The 16,219-nt window shown below is 44.0% G+C and overlaps 1 protein-coding gene across 1 annotated transcript; it reads left to right on the forward strand.

Annotated features, from left to right (window-relative positions):
- The first annotated feature begins 442 nt into the window (after nucleotides 1–442).
- Nucleotides 443–5,041, forward strand: LOC126952492 (rab11 family-interacting protein 1-like). Its single transcript, XM_050787151.1, has one exon. The coding sequence runs from the start codon at nucleotides 484–486 to the stop codon at nucleotides 2,431–2,433; it is 1,950 nt and encodes a 649-aa protein (XP_050643108.1). The 5' UTR covers nucleotides 443–483; the 3' UTR covers nucleotides 2,434–5,041.
- Nucleotides 5,042–16,219: the final 11,178 nt, after the last annotated feature.

The raw sequence follows: 16,219 nt of genomic DNA on the forward strand, positions 1-16,219 counted from the left end.
GCCCTTGCCCTTCTTTCTAGACTACACAGAAGGACTTTTACCCGGTGAGTTAAGTTCCACAATCAGAGAGTGTGTTAAGTGTTTCACTGTGAGAGGGACAGGGACAGAAAAAGCCTGGCTTTTGAAAGTTCTCCCTCAGTTGGCTGTAGCGATGGTTCTCCGTGATACCCCAAGCCCTTTAAGGGGAGCCATGAGGTCAAAACTATTTTTATGATAACACCAAGATGCTATTTGCCTTTTTTACTGGGTTGACTTTGCGCTGATGATGCACTAGCCATGAGGCGGGTGAAAATGGCTGTACTTTAGGACAAGTCAAGGCAATGGCTGGCAGCAAGCTGTGGTAGCCGTCATTGTGCTCATTGTCACACTCTGGCTTGTAAAATATGCTAGTGTCACTTAAGAATGCCCTTAGGAAGCAGTAGAAATTAATTGTATGGCCAGTGCCCGCGATCTTCTCCTCGCGTCTGGGGCGTTATCGTCACCATGTCCCTAATGGCCTCGGCGGGCCGGGGCCTGGGGGCCGTGTGGTCCCCAACCCACGTGCAGGTGACGGTGCTGCAGGCGCGGGGCCTGCGGGCCAAGGGCCCCGGGGGCACGAGCGACGCGTACGCGGTGATCCAGGTGGGCAAGGAGAAGTACGCCACCTCGGTGTCGGAGCGCAGCCTGGGCGCGCCTGTGTGGCGCGAGGAGGCCACCTTCGAGCTGCCGCCGCTGCTGTCCTCCGGGCCCGCGGCCGCCGCCACCCTGCAGCTCACCGTGCTGCACCGCGCGCTGCTCGGCCTCGACAAGTTCCTGGGCCGCGCCGAGGTGGACCTGCGGGATCTGCACCGCGACCAGGGCCGCAGAAAGACGCAGTGGTATAAGCTGAAATCCAAACCAGGAAAGAAGGATAAGGAGCGAGGAGAAATTGAGGTTGACATTCAGTTTATGAGAAACAACATGACTGCCAGCATGTTTGACCTTTCTATGAAAGACAAGTCTCGGAATCCATTTGGAAAACTGAAGGACAAGATCAAGGGGAAGAATAAGGACAGCGGGTCAGACACCGCCTCAGCCATCATCCCTAGCACGACACCTTCGGTCGACAGTGATGATGAGTCTGTGGGCAAAGACAAGAAAAAGAAATCGAAGATCAAGACCTTATTTTCCAAGTCGAATTTGCAGAAGACGACTCTTTCCCAGTCCATGTCTGTCCTGCCGACTTCAAAGCCAGAAAAAGTGCTGCTTCGTCCCGGAGACTTTCAGTCCCAGTGGGATGAAGACGACAATGAGGACGAGTCCTCCTCAGCCTCGGATGTCATGTCTCACAAGAGAACAGCGAGTACAGATCTTAAGCAACTGAACCAGGTCAACTTCACCCTTCCCAAGAAGGAAGGACTTTCCTTTCTTGGCGGCCTTCGGTCTAAGAACGATGTCCTTTCCCGCTCTAATGTCTGCATCAATGGGAACCATGTTTACCTGGAGCAGCCAGAAGGCAAGGGTGAGACCAAGGACAGTAGCCCATCCTCCTCCCCATCCCCCAGGGGCTTCAGAAAGAAGCATTTGTTCTCTTCTACGGAGAACCTGGCGGCTGGGTCTTGGAAGGAGCCTGCTGAAGGAGGTGGGCTGTCTTCTGACAGGCGGTTCTCCGAATCTTCCACCAAGGACTCCTTGAAGTCTATGACCCTGCCGTCCTACCGACCTGCCCCACTGGTCAGTGGGGACCTCAGGGAAAACATGGCCCCCGCAAACTCGGAGGCCGCAAAAGAAGCCAAGGAGAGCAAGAAACCAGAGAGCAGGAGGTCCTCTTTGCTGTCTCTGATGACGGGGAAGAAGGACGTGGCTAAGAGCAGTGAAGGTGAAAACCCTCTCACGGTCCTGGGGAGGGAGAAGGAAGGCATGCTGATGGGGGTTAAGCCCGGGGAGGACGCGTCGGGGCCTGCTGAAGACCTTGTGAGAAGATCCGAGAAAGATACCGCAGCTGTTGTCTCCAGACAGGGCAGCTCCCTGAACCCCTTTGAAGATGTGCAGATCACAGAACCAGAAGCTGAGCCGGAGTCCAAGTCTGAACCAAAACCTCCAATTTCCTCTCAGAGGGCTCCCCAGACCAGAGCTGTCAAGCCCCGACTTCATCCTGTGAAGCCAATGAATGCAACGACCACCAAGGTTGCTAACTCCAGCTTGGGAACTGCCACCATCATCAGTGAGAACTTGAACAACGAGGCCATGATGAAGAAATACAGCCCCTCAGACCCTGCATTTGCGTACGCACAGCTGACCCATGATGAGCTCATCCAGCTGGTCCTCAAACAGAAGGAAACGATAAGCAAGAAGGAGTTCCAGGTCCGAGAGCTGGAAGACTACATTGACAACCTGCTTGTCCGAGTCATGGAAGAAACCCCCAATATCCTCCGCATCCCGACTCAGGTTGGCAAAAAAGCAGGAAAGATGTAAATCAGCAGGAAAAAAAAACCCCGAGACGTTTTTGTGACTTCACCTTCACCTGCTCTAGGGGTCAAGGACTCGCCCTGCCTGATAACCAGCCAGCAGACTCCGAATCACCGTCTCCCTCACATGTTATCTGGCAAGAGTGAATTCTACCAATGGAAGCCAGGTTAATGATTACAATGAATCTTTTACTATACATTCCCAGGGCTTTATTTTTAAATGCCACTGTGCCTTTAACTAGGTTGTAAATATTTTATGCCCACCAGAGACGTGGTCATAAGATTTGATCCTAAGCCAGAGATTCAGATGGCACAGGAGGTATTCATGTATTTTAACACTGGGGTTTTCTTTCTTTCATACTGAGATTTTTTTCAATATGTATCCTCCAGCTCTTAAAGCTTACCTGAGAAAGCTTTAAATGAAAAAAGGACCATGCCATTGGTGCTGTGTTACATACACATACTTTCTTGGCTTTTGAGTAGCTCAGGTGTGGCTTTTGGCTGCAGATGTTAAATTTTGATACCATGTAAACCTACCCAGCTTCTCAAACTTGGGTCTTGTTTTTTGATGGGAGCAGGGGTGTTTAGAATAAGCCTCTGAGTGTGCCTTTCGGATTTCGAACAAGTGGCCTTTTCTAAACATCAACTTCTACTACTCTCTAGCCTTAAAATATGTTCTGCTTAGATCCAGGGCCCTTTTACTGGAGATTGGAAAAGTAGAATTCAGGAATTAAAAGAATTACTCTTTATTCAATTTGAGGAACTTGGTAAAAGCCCCTCTTCTTATGACAGCCAGGTTCCTGCTGGCTAGACCAGCCTGTTCAGCGCTTTGCTTGGGTGGTCCACGCACTCGCTAATACAGTTCTGGCAGGTGTGGAATGATGTCAATAGGATTGCTTGGCCTTTTCCCCCTGTGCCTTTGCTCGGTGCCCTGGTTTCCTCAGCAACACTCCTTGTGAGGGGCAGAGACAGTGTCCACCAACTCCCCAAGATGAGGAAGCCCCCTCAGGCCAGGCGCAGTGGCTCATGCTTGTAATCCCAGCACCTTGCAAGGCCGAGGAGGGTGGATCACTTGAGGTGAGGAGTTCGAGACCAACCTAACCAACATGGCGAAACCCCGTCTCTACTAAAAATACAAAAATTAGCTTGGTGTGGTGGTGCGTGCCTGTAATCCCGGCTACTTGGGAGGCTGAGGCAGAAGAATCACTTGAACTTGGGAGATGGAGGCTGCAGTGAGCCAAGATCATGCCACTGCACTCCAGCCTGGGCAAGAGGTTTTTTAAGACTCTTAAAGAGCCTGGGCAATTTTTTTAAGATTCCGTCTTAAAAAAAAAATAGAAAGAAAAAAGCTCCTTCACTGTGCAGGGGACAGGAGACCACGGACTGGACCACAAAGGGATTGAACTGCATCTGCATGTCTGTCCTTTGAACACTTTCTCTGCCTGCCCAAAAAGAAACCCAAATTATTTCTGGGATACTGGGGAAATTGTAGTGAAGGGCTTAATGTAGTTAATAAAAGTGAAAAGTCAGTAGAAAACAGAAATGCCTCAGCCTTCAAATGGTTGCATTTTTTTCCATTTTCCCTCATGAATAGACTCACCAGTATTTTACCCCCTTGTTATAAAATTGTGCAGAGCAAGAAGATGATACTTATTTTTGAATTTGTATTTTTAAAACTAGATTTATAGACTTTTTTTTTTTTTTTTTAAACTAGGACACTTGCTTCCTCCTTAGCTAAAAGCACCAGTTCAGATTTTTCAGGTAATTTTGTTGTTACTCACTTAAGACTGGAATTAGTATGTTTCCGGTATTGCTCATTTTTTCTCCTGGCTATGATAGAATCTCATCTAACCTTGACATCTCTCCTAGGGGAAGAATGTCACAGGCCAATAGCGTGGGCAGGGGTGGAGATGCTAGCAGTTATTAAATCGAGAATCACTTTTATGTATGTCCTTGTTACACTGAGGTTAAAAGGCAAAATCATTGGCAGTGCAATCCCTTTCCAGGATTTTGTTTGCTGTGGCATTGGTTGTATCAGAGCACTTTAATCTGAAGGATGATACTGTAACTTGATTTATCTAATTAGCTTTTAATTATCTACAGCTATTTCATTTCTCTCCTACAGTACTGGGATCACTGTAACACTGTAAACTTCTCAGATGACTTGTATTTTTGTAGTGTTATGAAATTTATTTACATACTTATAAAGAAAACTGTATATTCACTTGAACTCTGAAAATGTACACGTATGGCTGGATGCAGTGGCTCATGCCTGTAATCCCAGGAGACCGAGGCAGGTGAATCACTTGAGGTCAGGAGTTCGAGACCAGCCTGGTCAACATGGCAAAACCCCATCTCTACTAAAAATATAGAAATTAGCTGGGTGTGGTGGCAGCCACCTGTAATCTCAGCTACTTGGGAGGCTGAGGCACAAGAATCGCTTGAGCGAGGGAGGCGGAGGTTGCAGTGAGCCGAGATCACACCATTGTGTTCCAGCCTGGGCAACAGGTGAGATTCTGTCTCAAAAAAAAAAAAAAAGAAAAAGAAAGAAAGGAAGTGTACATGTATATATTTGTCCTGCATTATGTTTTTTACTTGATATAAATGTATTTTTACTGTGAAAAAAAAAAAAAAGAAATTAATTGTATTAGTCTTGATCCTCGGTTACAGGTCTTTTGAGTATTTTCACACAATGGGAAGTACACATAAAGCACCTCTGCTGCTTATATTAATGTAAGTGCCATGGTGGGCGGGAAGAAGACCACTGTGTGGTTGTTGAGTTGTGAGCTAAACTCGTTGCTTTGTTCGAGGAGCACCATTTTACTTGACAGAATGACTGACAGGCAAACTGTGGTCATTCACAGTTGGCTACATGGCAGAGGTTTTCTTGAAAAGAACTAAGTGAAGTTGTCATCTCAAGGAAAATAACTGACAGTATTTGTTGCCAATGATACAATTCAAGCTTTCAAGTGAAAATTAGATGTTTTAAAAACTTCAATCTTCAGCCAGGCGTGGTGGTTCCTGCTTGTAATCCCAGTGCTTTAGGAGGCCAAGGCGAGTGGATTGCTTGAGCCCAGGAGTTCGAGACTGGCCTGGGCAACATAGCAAGACCCTGTCTCTACAAAAAATGCAAAAATTAGCTGGGCATGGTGGTGTGTGCCTGTAGTCCCAGCTATGCGGGAGGCTGAGATGGGAGGATTTCTGGAGCCTGGGGATCAGAGTTGTAGTGAACTGAGACTGTGCCACTGCACTCCAGCCTGGGTGATGGAGCAAGACCCTGTCACAAAAAGCAAACGAACAATCAAAACCCCAACTTGAATTTTCCACTGTGTGCCTGACAGCTTCCCAAAACTTCGAACTTTTCTGATGCTATTTGTAGTGATATTAATATATGTAATCTTTGGGGATATTATATAATACAATATGTCAACATCTGAAAGATCTGAATAGCTCAGTGAACTTCCAAATGACCAATGCATGGTGTCACATAATCGTATGTGTATTCACAGTGAAATATAGTCCAATGGAGTTTAAAGTAACAGAGAAGGAAAAGTTCATTGATAATGAATTTGATTCTGTTTGCAATTAATCTTTTTTAAAAACTACCACTTGTTGAGTTTTGAGTTTTTGAATGGCATTAAAGAAGGATATCCACAAGTATCTGAAAGGTTTATAAAAATATTCCTCCTTTTTCCAACGGCATACCTGTATAGAGCTGAATTTTCTTTACATATTTCAACCAGGACAGCATATCATAACAGATTGAATACAAAAGAAGGTATGAGAACCCATATGCTGTCTTCTATTAAGTCAGCCATTAGAGTTTTATAAAAGCATACACATCTTACTAATTTTTTTAAAACATGGCTTATGCTTCATGAAAATGTTATTTATGCAAACGTGAAGGGTTTTTTAAAAAATAAATTAATCAATTGTTTACAAATTTCCCAGTTTTAAATTTTAAAATGCTATATATCGGTGGATCTGACCCACATAAACAAAAGTTTTTTGGGGTTTTCAACAATTTTAAAAATAAATTAATCAATTGTTTACAAATTTCCCAGTTTTAAATTTTAAAATGCTATATATCGGTGGATCTGACCCACATAAACAAAAGTTTTTTGGGGTTTTCAATAATTTTTAAGGGTGTAAAGAGGTCTTGAAATTGAAAAAAATTGAGAATTGCTGGTCTACAGGTTACGGTAAGGGTCTCTTGGGACTTTCAGGTCTATCAGAAACACACTGGGAACTATCAAAAGTAGTGAAAGAATTTGGCGAGCGAGGATATGGAGAAGAATTACTTTGAAACAAGAGTAAACTGTTTCTAGGATACCACATCAACGCATAAGGTGCAGTGGGTGAATCAGAGCCACTCATTAAAAATAAAGGCAACATGAAGTACTGGGTAACTTTGAAAGCAAAAGAGCACAGACTTCTCTGACCTTAATTAGTCCTAAGAAATTTTCTCCAGCTATTCATTTTTAAAAAAGAGAAATAATTTAAAGAACAGGTTTGAATGAACAAAAACTCAGTTGGAATCTCAATAAGGCCACTTCACTAGCTGTGTAATCCAGGCAAACTAGTCTCTTAAGTTTGATCTTTGTTTTCTGATCTGTAAAATGGGGTAATAACACATACAGTTGTTAGTTATAAAGTGACATTGTATACTTATATACTTGTCCCAGTACACACACACACACACACACACACACACACACACACACACAATACTAAAATATGAACACTTGGTAAAGCAAAAGTTAACCCTGGAAACGGATTAGGCACAACTATGGGAAATACTGGTTCTGCCTCATCGAGAACAGAGATTTTCTAACTGTGAAGCTTCTGGGCTCTGTAGTGGTTTGAATTTTGGAAAGGGTTCTGTATGTCCTTTAACTTTTCGGCTGTCACTGAACACTCCCAGCCCAATCATCCCCAGAGACTCTTGTAATAAGTAACTGAGTAAGTGACAATGAAAGAGGGTTTATAAAGAAAATATATGCCATCCAAACAGAAAGTTCACAAGTTTCCTGGACACAGCTCTTTCTTTTCTAAATCTGTTTTTTGCTGGCAGGATACAAGCAGTCTCTTTCCTTTACAGTCACGGATTTCAATGGCATTTTAAAAAGTACTAGGTCTCCTTTTTCACTCATAGTGTGCATTTCCCAGGCATTTCTACAGAAGTTCAAACAGACTTCGGACACAAGATCACAGAAGATCCTTTTTCCAGAAACAATGACTGTTTCCTGCCTTCCCTGCATTCTCAATTGCTTTGCTCTGGAGGAATAAACATAGTCTCAAATCCTTCTTCATCCAGGCAGTCATATTGAAACTGGATCAGACGGGGTTTAGATCTTTACTGCCTGTGGCCCTGAAGGAGTTCACCTCACTGAGCATTAGTTTTTTCATCTGTAAGAATATAATAGTGTCTTTCCACCCCTACCCTGACCCTGTCCCACTGGAGGACTTGCTTCTAAGAGGATAGCTGCTTCTGGAAGCATGAGCCGGAGACCCAACCTGAACCAGTGTCAGCCCAAGACTTGGATTCTTTCCTCAGGCTTAATGCCACTCTTCTTTGGCTTATTCTTTCATCTTCTTTTAAATCTTAATTCCAAATGAATCTCTTTTTTGTCCCTGAATAAGCCTTTTAATAAACCTTTATTTTCCTTGAATGAGTATTAATCGTTTTCCCTGAATAAATATAAAACATGTGCCGTGGTCTTTTGGCCTTCTGCAAGAATACATTGTTCTGTGTGGCCAAGAACCAACCTATCCAAGTACAAAATTTACCGCAAAGAGTTTTTTAGGTAGTGTCAAACAAGAACAATTGAGGGCTAACGATAAGCTTTCTACTCTTCTGAATAGATTTGTCTAGTAGATTTGTTAAGAGTAACACATCATCACTGAGTGCAGAAAGCCCAAAGTTGCTCAAATAAGATGCATACCAGGTTAGTATGCAGTTCTGCAGCTCAGGGACCTAGGCTCCTTTTGTTTCATAGTTCTGCTATGAAAGGCCTCCATTCTCATGGTTGTTGTCGTATTCTGAGACTGTTGCTCCAGCTTCAGCTTTTGCCTCCATACTTAACATTTCAGACTCCAGAAACGAGGAAAGAGAAGTCCCATAAGAATTTTATTTTCCCCCAAGAAAAATGCATGACGTAGTTAAAATTACATCCCATTGGCCAAGACTCAGTCACATGGCTGTATCTAGTAGCAAGGGAGTCTGGGAAATGCAGTCTTTATTCCAGGCATCATGTGTAGGCTAACAAGGAGAGAGGATTCTATTACTATACAGGAAGAGATAACTGGGTATTGGGAGGCAACTAGCAGCCTCTGTCACCAGTGGTTTTTATGCTGGTCTCTCCATCTGGCCAGGGAGAAGAGGTACAACAGGCTAAACCCAGAGTTGCCAAACTTTCTGTAAAGGGCCAGCTAGTTAATATTTTAGGCTTTGTGGCCATGCTGTCTCTGTTTCAATCACTCAACTCTGCTATTCTAGTGAAAACATGCATAGACAATGTGTAAATGAATGTGCGTGGCAGGATTTGACACTTGGGCTTTAATTTGCCTACTCTTGGGCTAAACAGTGATACTAACACTAAAACTAAGACATATTCTCCACTTACTGTGAATGTGCGAGGCACTGTGCTGAGCTGAGCACCTCACAGACATTTTCTTAATTTCCTCCAAAAACTCTGTGATGTAGTTAACATCATCATCATCATCACCGGTTTATCTATGAGGAAACGGAGGCATGCAGAAATTAAATGATTTGCCGAAGATCACATAGTTTGTAAGTGGCAGATGGGTTCTAAGTGGAGACATCAACTCTGAGACCCATTCCTACCTTTGTCTCCGAGAAAGTCTGGGCAAGGGGGTAACCAGAGGTTCATGACCAGGGATTTGCTCCAAAGCAGTGAATTTAGGCGGCACAAAAGACTTAAATAATGACTTTAAAAGTTTAGTACCGAGTTAGCAAAAATAGTTGGTTGAAGTGGGAAGAAGCTGTTAGAGTGTTAGTAAGAAACCTCGCTGTGAGCCGCATCAAGAACTACGTTGTTGATTTAAGGGCTTCTTTAAGTGATCTTCTGAGAACCTTAATTTCTCCAAATCAAGGTAACTGGCTGTGTGTAGACATTGGTGGGGCTTCTAGGGTGAGGGCCCCACTGCAGGTAACTGTGACTAGGTCGGGGCTGCTGTGTAATAGCATGTGACTATGAAGAGAGCATGAAGCGACACGTGTAGCTCCGTAGGGCTGCTCAGGGCACAGTCTGAATTTCCATACGAGGTGGTCTAGTGGCAGGAGAAGGCAAAAGGAGACAGAATTCCGGGAATTGGGGAAAGCCTGGATGAATGAGAGAGGTGAGAGCCCCAGGGAGCTTTCCTTTCTTTTGTTTTTTAAGACAGGCTGGAATGCAGTGGTTCGACCTCAGTTCACTGCAGCCTCAACCTTCCAAACTCAAGCCATCCTCCCAAGTAGCAGGGACTACAGGCAAGTGCCACCACACCTGGCTAAGTTTTTTTTCTTTTTTTTGTAGAAATGGGGCTTTGCCTTGTTGCCCAGGCTGGTCTCGAACTCCTGAGCTCAAGTGATTCACCTACCTCAGCCTCCCAAAGTGCTGGGAGAGCTTTATTTTCAAATAAAGGGAGAGACATTTGATTGGGAAGAGAGATAAAAGAGAAAGTGCCCCCAGATCTTGCTGCTAGAGTAATGCTTGAACCCAGCAAAAACCTTCCTTCTCTGTAGGAAACTGGCAAGTCTATATTTTTAGCACCTAGCAACCTTGTATAACATACTAAGATTGCCCTGCAATGATGCTGTCTCCAGGGACGGCCGTTTAGCTAAGCAGAGCACGAGCCTCCTTGGCTGGAGCACTGACTTTGCCACCACAAGGCCTAAAGTTCCTTTCCAGCTCTTTATAATTTCTGGAAAGCCACCTGATTTCTCAAATCAGGGAAAATTTATTATCAATAATCTAAACATTACATATGGTGTGCAGAGCAGCTGCATGTGTATTATTTCATTTGATTTTCATAAAAACTCTGAAGAGAAGTGGTGAGCAAAATGAAATGAACACATATGGATCTCAAATGCTAGGTGTGGCTGGCTTGATACTTTGCTGTGTACCATCTTGTACAGTCCTTCAGCCATCCCGGGAGGCAGGCCATTATCATGTGCCTATTTTAAAGATGGAAAAGTAGACTCAGAGAACTTAAATAATCTGCCCAAGACCTGACGACTCACAGCTGGCATGTGATATTGCTTGACCTTGAACCCCATCTTCTGAAATCAGTTTCAGAGCCCCTCTCACTATTGTTCAGCCGTGGGTGCCCACAGAATGCACAAAAAGGAAGTAAACACTAGTGGATGTCCAGGACTTGGGAGGAAAACATTCTACCCAAATTCCACAGCTACTGGTCCAAATAAAATTTAAAAACAGCAACACTCACCAAAGAGAATTAACCTGTGCAGGAAAACCGAGGGGCCTCTCAGCAGGTACAGATCTGGCCTGGACACATGGTAGGGGCTCAGTACACCCTTCTTTAGTAATGGAGACCTGTGGCTGGGCACAGTGGCTCACACCTGTAATCCCAGCACTTTGGGAGGCTGAGGCGGGTGGATTGCTTGAGCTCAGGAGTTCGAGACCAGCCTGGGCAACATGGTGAAACCCCACCTCGGCCAAAAATACAAAAATTAGCCGGATGTGGTGGCATGTGCCTGTGGTCCCAGTTACTTGTGAGGCTAATGCGGAAGGAACGCTGGAGCCTGGGAAGTTGAGGCTGCAGTGAGCTGTGATCATGTAACTGCACTCCAGCCTGGGTGACAGAGCCAGACCCAGTCTGAAAAAAATAAAAAAAATAATAATTTTTTTAAAAAAGCAGTGGAGACTGTGTTACTGATGGAACGGTGAACCTAACCAAGAAACAGTTGCTAATTTATTCATTCACCCATTCAACTGACATGTATTGAGAGTCACACTGTTGAGGTGCAGGGCACAAGAAGGCTGATGTCCAGTGGCTACTTTGCAATCAGGCCAGCTAAGGGTTTACAGATGAGCATCCCTTCTGCTGGGTTGGAGCCTGTGCCAGACCTGTTGTTAAATAATTTGGATACCACCACTAGATATAGCAATAAACAAGTTCTTACCCTTGGGACCTTATACTTTCATGAGGGGAGAGAGCTGATTTAAAGTCAGGCAGTGGTAAGAGCCGTAATACCAATAGGACAGGGTGAAGTGATGAAGGTGCATTAGGCATGGTAATCCTGGAAGGCTTTTCTGAAGAGGTGATATTTCAGCTGGCATCTAACATCAGGAAGGAGCTGGCCTCTGCAAGAAGGGCATCTCATGGAGAGGGAATAGCCCCTGCGAGGGTCTGAGGTGGGAATAAGGTTGGTGTGTTTGAGACAGAAGGAAGTTCAGTGTGACTGGAGCACAAAGGGCGAAGGAAAGACAGGGGTACACAGGAGGTGGGGGGAGGGTGTGGCTGATTCACACAGGGCTCTGAAGTGTTTGAAATTTCCTCTAAGTTTCAAGGAAACCATTGGAGGATCTTAAACAAGGAGTGACATGATAGGATTTATGTTCCTATAACACCTGGGTCCTATAGCTACGTGGGTCACAGTGTGGAGAATGGATTCTAAGGGGGCAAGACTGGGTGCAGGGAGACTTGCTGGGAAGTTTTACAGTCATCTGGACACTGTGACATGGACTCCAGAGAGAGCCATGGTGATGGAGTGAAGTGGATTGCTTTGGGCTGTATATTGGGTATGGAGTTGATGGCTAATTTGGACATACTGTTTGTCTCCGAGATTTTGGGTCTGAGCAGTGGAGATGGAGAAGAGCAGGAAAGAGCAGGTTTTTCTGTGTTAGATAAGTTAAGTTTGAGATGCCTGTTAGATGAGTAAGTCAATGTGCTTTTATGTGCAAGACTTGTGGTATAAAAAGTAAACTACATAGATAACATATGGAGAATCTCAGTCACATGGTTGGAAAGGATTTCTTAAGGCTATTGCTGGGTAAGTGTGATAACATGTCAACACTCAGGGAAACTCTAAGGTGGTTATTAATTTTGGAGGCTAAGATGTGCGCAGGAGAGTAGTAGAAGAGATACAGGAAAAGCTGGTGAGAGCCAGCTCATGAGAAGCCTTGTAAGGAGATGATGGGGGAACTATTGAGAAGATTTGAAAGAAGAATGATGTGACCACATTGACTGTTTTAAAGATAATTGTGAATGCAATATGCAGAAGAGATTGGAGGGATGCGAGGCTGGCATCAGAGGGAACAAGGAAGATTTATTGCCATCGGTCCAGGTGATGGATGACAAAAGCTAGAACTCAGCTGATGACCATGCAGAGGAAGCAGAGTGAGCAGATGCAAAAGATTTTCAAAAGATAGATTTGACTGTATTCAGGGATCTTTTGGCTGTGAGTGTGACAGTTTTCAGCCTGGGTGCCTGAGTAGATCCTGGGGCCATTAAATGAGATCCAGAGCATAGGTCCATGAGGACAGGGTTGGATCTTATTCTATTCTGTTTTTCTGGTGCCAGCCCTTGGGCCTATTTTCATTCTGAGGAGCTGATTGGCTTTAGCCTTTCCACTAAGTGCTTCCTCATTCAAGAAAACCTTGTTGAATGAATTAGCCGAGAGCTAAATGAGATACCTGGGGCAACAGCAACATTTAAGAAGAAGGCATTAAAGAGACTTGGTAGATGTTAGGAGAACCAGAAGTCTGGGGAACCAGGAACCAGCAGAGTAGAAAGTGAAGACATGGTCAACAGCAGTACTGAATGCCAAGGGAAGGTCAAATGAGACAGGGATTTACAAGTGTTCTTCAGGTTAAGGCAGCAGCAGTGTTAACAAGAGCAGCTTCAGTGGTGCAGCGAAGGGGGAAGCCAGGCAGTGGTGGGTGGAGGAATGAACAGGACAGGAAGTGGAAAATACTTGGCTGAAAAACTTGTGGGCAGTGTGGACAGAGTTGGGAGTTTTCTCACTCGTTTCTCTGTTTTCTCTGTGAATTAGGAGGAAGCAGATAATCTACTGAAGCTGAAGGAAGCCATGTGGAAGACTTAAAGTCAGCAGTGAGTTGAAAAAAAAGAGTTTTAAAAAACTCAACTTTGAGAAATAGAAAACTTTGATATTCATTTCTAGCTCACCCTGACCTCTAGAATTTTCCTTCAAGGAAAAACCTCTTTGCCCAAGAGACTTGAGTCTGACCTTGAGTTAGCTGAAGTGCAGAGACATGAAGTCTTCTACTTGAGGTCATAGAATAATGTCTCTGTCTGAACTCAGAATCAATCCTTGGGGGAAGAGGGTACACTTGAATGCCTCTGCTCTTGATTTTGAGCTTGGTACCCTTGGTACTTTGGTTTCATTTCGTATTCCAGGTCAGGCCAGTTGGTTGTTTTCTGTTTATAGGTTTGATTCACTTTAGCACTTCCAGTAAACACAGAAGAGCTTGCATTTGGACTTCTGTCCACTGCTGACACCAGTAGAAGCTGGGAGGCTGTTAGGCATTCTAAGTGCGGCCCTTCAGAAAGAGACGTTACATTCTTGTTTCTTCTGATAGATGTTGGTAGCTGTCCAGAGAAAAGTTAAAGTTCCCATTGCTTTTTCCAGAAAGAGTAATGGGGAGCCCTTGTGTTCCAGCCAACAATCCCTCTTCTCAATAAAACAAATAGGTTCTAATGCTGGCAGTGTTCGAAGCTGTTGCTGAGAACATAAAGGCTGCTCTGTCTCACTCTGTGGTAAATATACAGCAAACATTTAACTCATTACTAGATAAATCACACTGAGATGACTCAGAAGAAGACGTGTCTGGTACCGGCTTTTAATTTTTTTTTAACCTTGATGAATATATTTCTCCTTTCTTGACTAATTCATTCCTTAAGACTTAACTAAACGTATTTAACAACAGCAATTTAAACAAGGCAACTAATGAGAGAGATGAATTGTTTAAAGAAAATGCGTGGCAGAGATTCTTCATGCTCACCCAGTGGTCAGGTGTTCCTCTCCCTTTCCAAGCCTTCATGGGCCATGTGGGTCATGGACAACTCTGGCCAATGGGAAAATGGAGAGGAGCGAGATGAGACAGAAGTGAGATTTCTAGGTAGTCCTGGCACTGAAAATCTTCCTGTGGATTCTCTAGCTCTCTTTTCCCTTCTATGATGATCATGGAGACCATGTGCTGTAGTTGGAATATATTTAAGATGGAGGAGGGCCGCCCAATTTGTATCAGGCACTATGTGGTCAAGAAGTAAGTCGTTATTGCGTTAAAGTCACTGAGATTTCTTTTTTAAAAAAATTCTTACTGACAAAGTTTATCCCAACCCAATTAATACATAAATCAAATGATATCACCTTATCAGGGAAGACAAGGTCTTTTATAAGTCCCCAGAGATAGCAGATGCTGGAAGGAAGTAGAAGAGTTTTTTCTTCGGAGCTGTCTAGAAAAAGGTCTGCTTTGACTTAACAGCATAGTCTATACATCTGTATAAATTTCCAGAGGTCTTTGCATTTAGTTATTATTGTGGACTATAGTGTATTTCTTTGAGGCTTTCAACTGTCAACTAGCAGTCAAAAGAATGACTGTTTGTGGTCCTTTACTCATGTGCTGGCGTTTTCCAAGGCCACATTTGCCTGTGAGTAAACAGTGGTTGTGAACACAATAGCCTCCCATGGTTCCCTATCTCTTTTTGCTGTCCACTGGTACAGGTCCTGCTATGGGGCTTCTCAATAGCTTGCCTCCCATGCAATACTGAACAAGTCTGATCATCTATAGCTGTCAAATGACATGCTCATTTGTTCTCTTCTTTTGTGGCAGGCCCCTCCATGGGGTACTAGGCTTCACCAGGTATTCCTTCCTGCTCACCCTGTACATGCCTACTGCTGAGTCTGTCTGAGGCCATCAGGGACCACCTGTAGCTTGGTGTTACTTCTGTTTTTGCTGGGCACAACCAATAGATAAACTTAGTGAGAACACAGTGCTGTACTCAGACTTACTTCCTCCTACAATGACTAAGTCAAGCCATCTGTCTCATTTTCTTAACTTTTAGAATGTATTTTATACAAGAGACTTTTGTTGGGTCCACCTCACCAGTTTTCCAGATACATGCCAGACACGTTGAATCTAGTCCTATTTATGAGGCCAACAGTGAGCCCCGTGACACCTATAATTATCATTCTCTTAAACTTTTGTTAATGTTGATGTTAGAAGTTTACTAAGCTTCCCAGGAGATTCTTAACCATTTTTCTTCACTCTCTGACTCTCTTTGGTCTAGGCCCTTCTCATTTTGTCTGCATGACTCCAGGAGGGACAGTGCAATTTGGAGATTAGGAAACGGATGTCTAGGAACTCTGGGTCCCCTCGCTGGGCTACAGTTTGGATAATACCTTCCTGTTATCTACTGACTACAAATAGAGCCCCAGACTCAGTGTCACACTCTGAATCTGGGGTTATGTCTTGAGGACTCCAGTCCTTTTCTGCCCATTTCTACAACATATGACTCATCTAAATCTGCTCCCTGGAACCACACCTAGCAACAAGCTGGTCTGAGAAGGCTGCCTTTGCATGGGATTGTCTCTGTTGTTTGTCAACCTATTTAAAACACTCAGTACAATTGTCAGGAAATATGCTTTGACTGCCTGGAAGAAAAGCAGGAGTAGTAAGCAAGTCAGTGCTTTGAAACACCTACAAATATCTAAGAAGACCTCTCAATCACCTTTTGTTTATATCCAGATATGCAGAGCCTTATTTGACCTATTTGTTCATCAGTAATGGATGTGTTTTATTGAG

This window comes from Macaca thibetana, chromosome 4, assembly GCF_024542745.1.
Source record: "Macaca thibetana thibetana isolate TM-01 chromosome 4, ASM2454274v1, whole genome shotgun sequence".
Taxonomy (NCBI): domain Eukaryota; kingdom Metazoa; phylum Chordata; class Mammalia; order Primates; family Cercopithecidae; genus Macaca; species Macaca thibetana.

What these genes read in the sequence shown, in the direction of transcription:
- LOC126952492 (XM_050787151.1), top strand. Translation starts at nt 484, where the DNA reads ATGTCCCTAATGGCCTCGGCGGGCCGGGGCCTGGGGGCCGTGTGGTCC.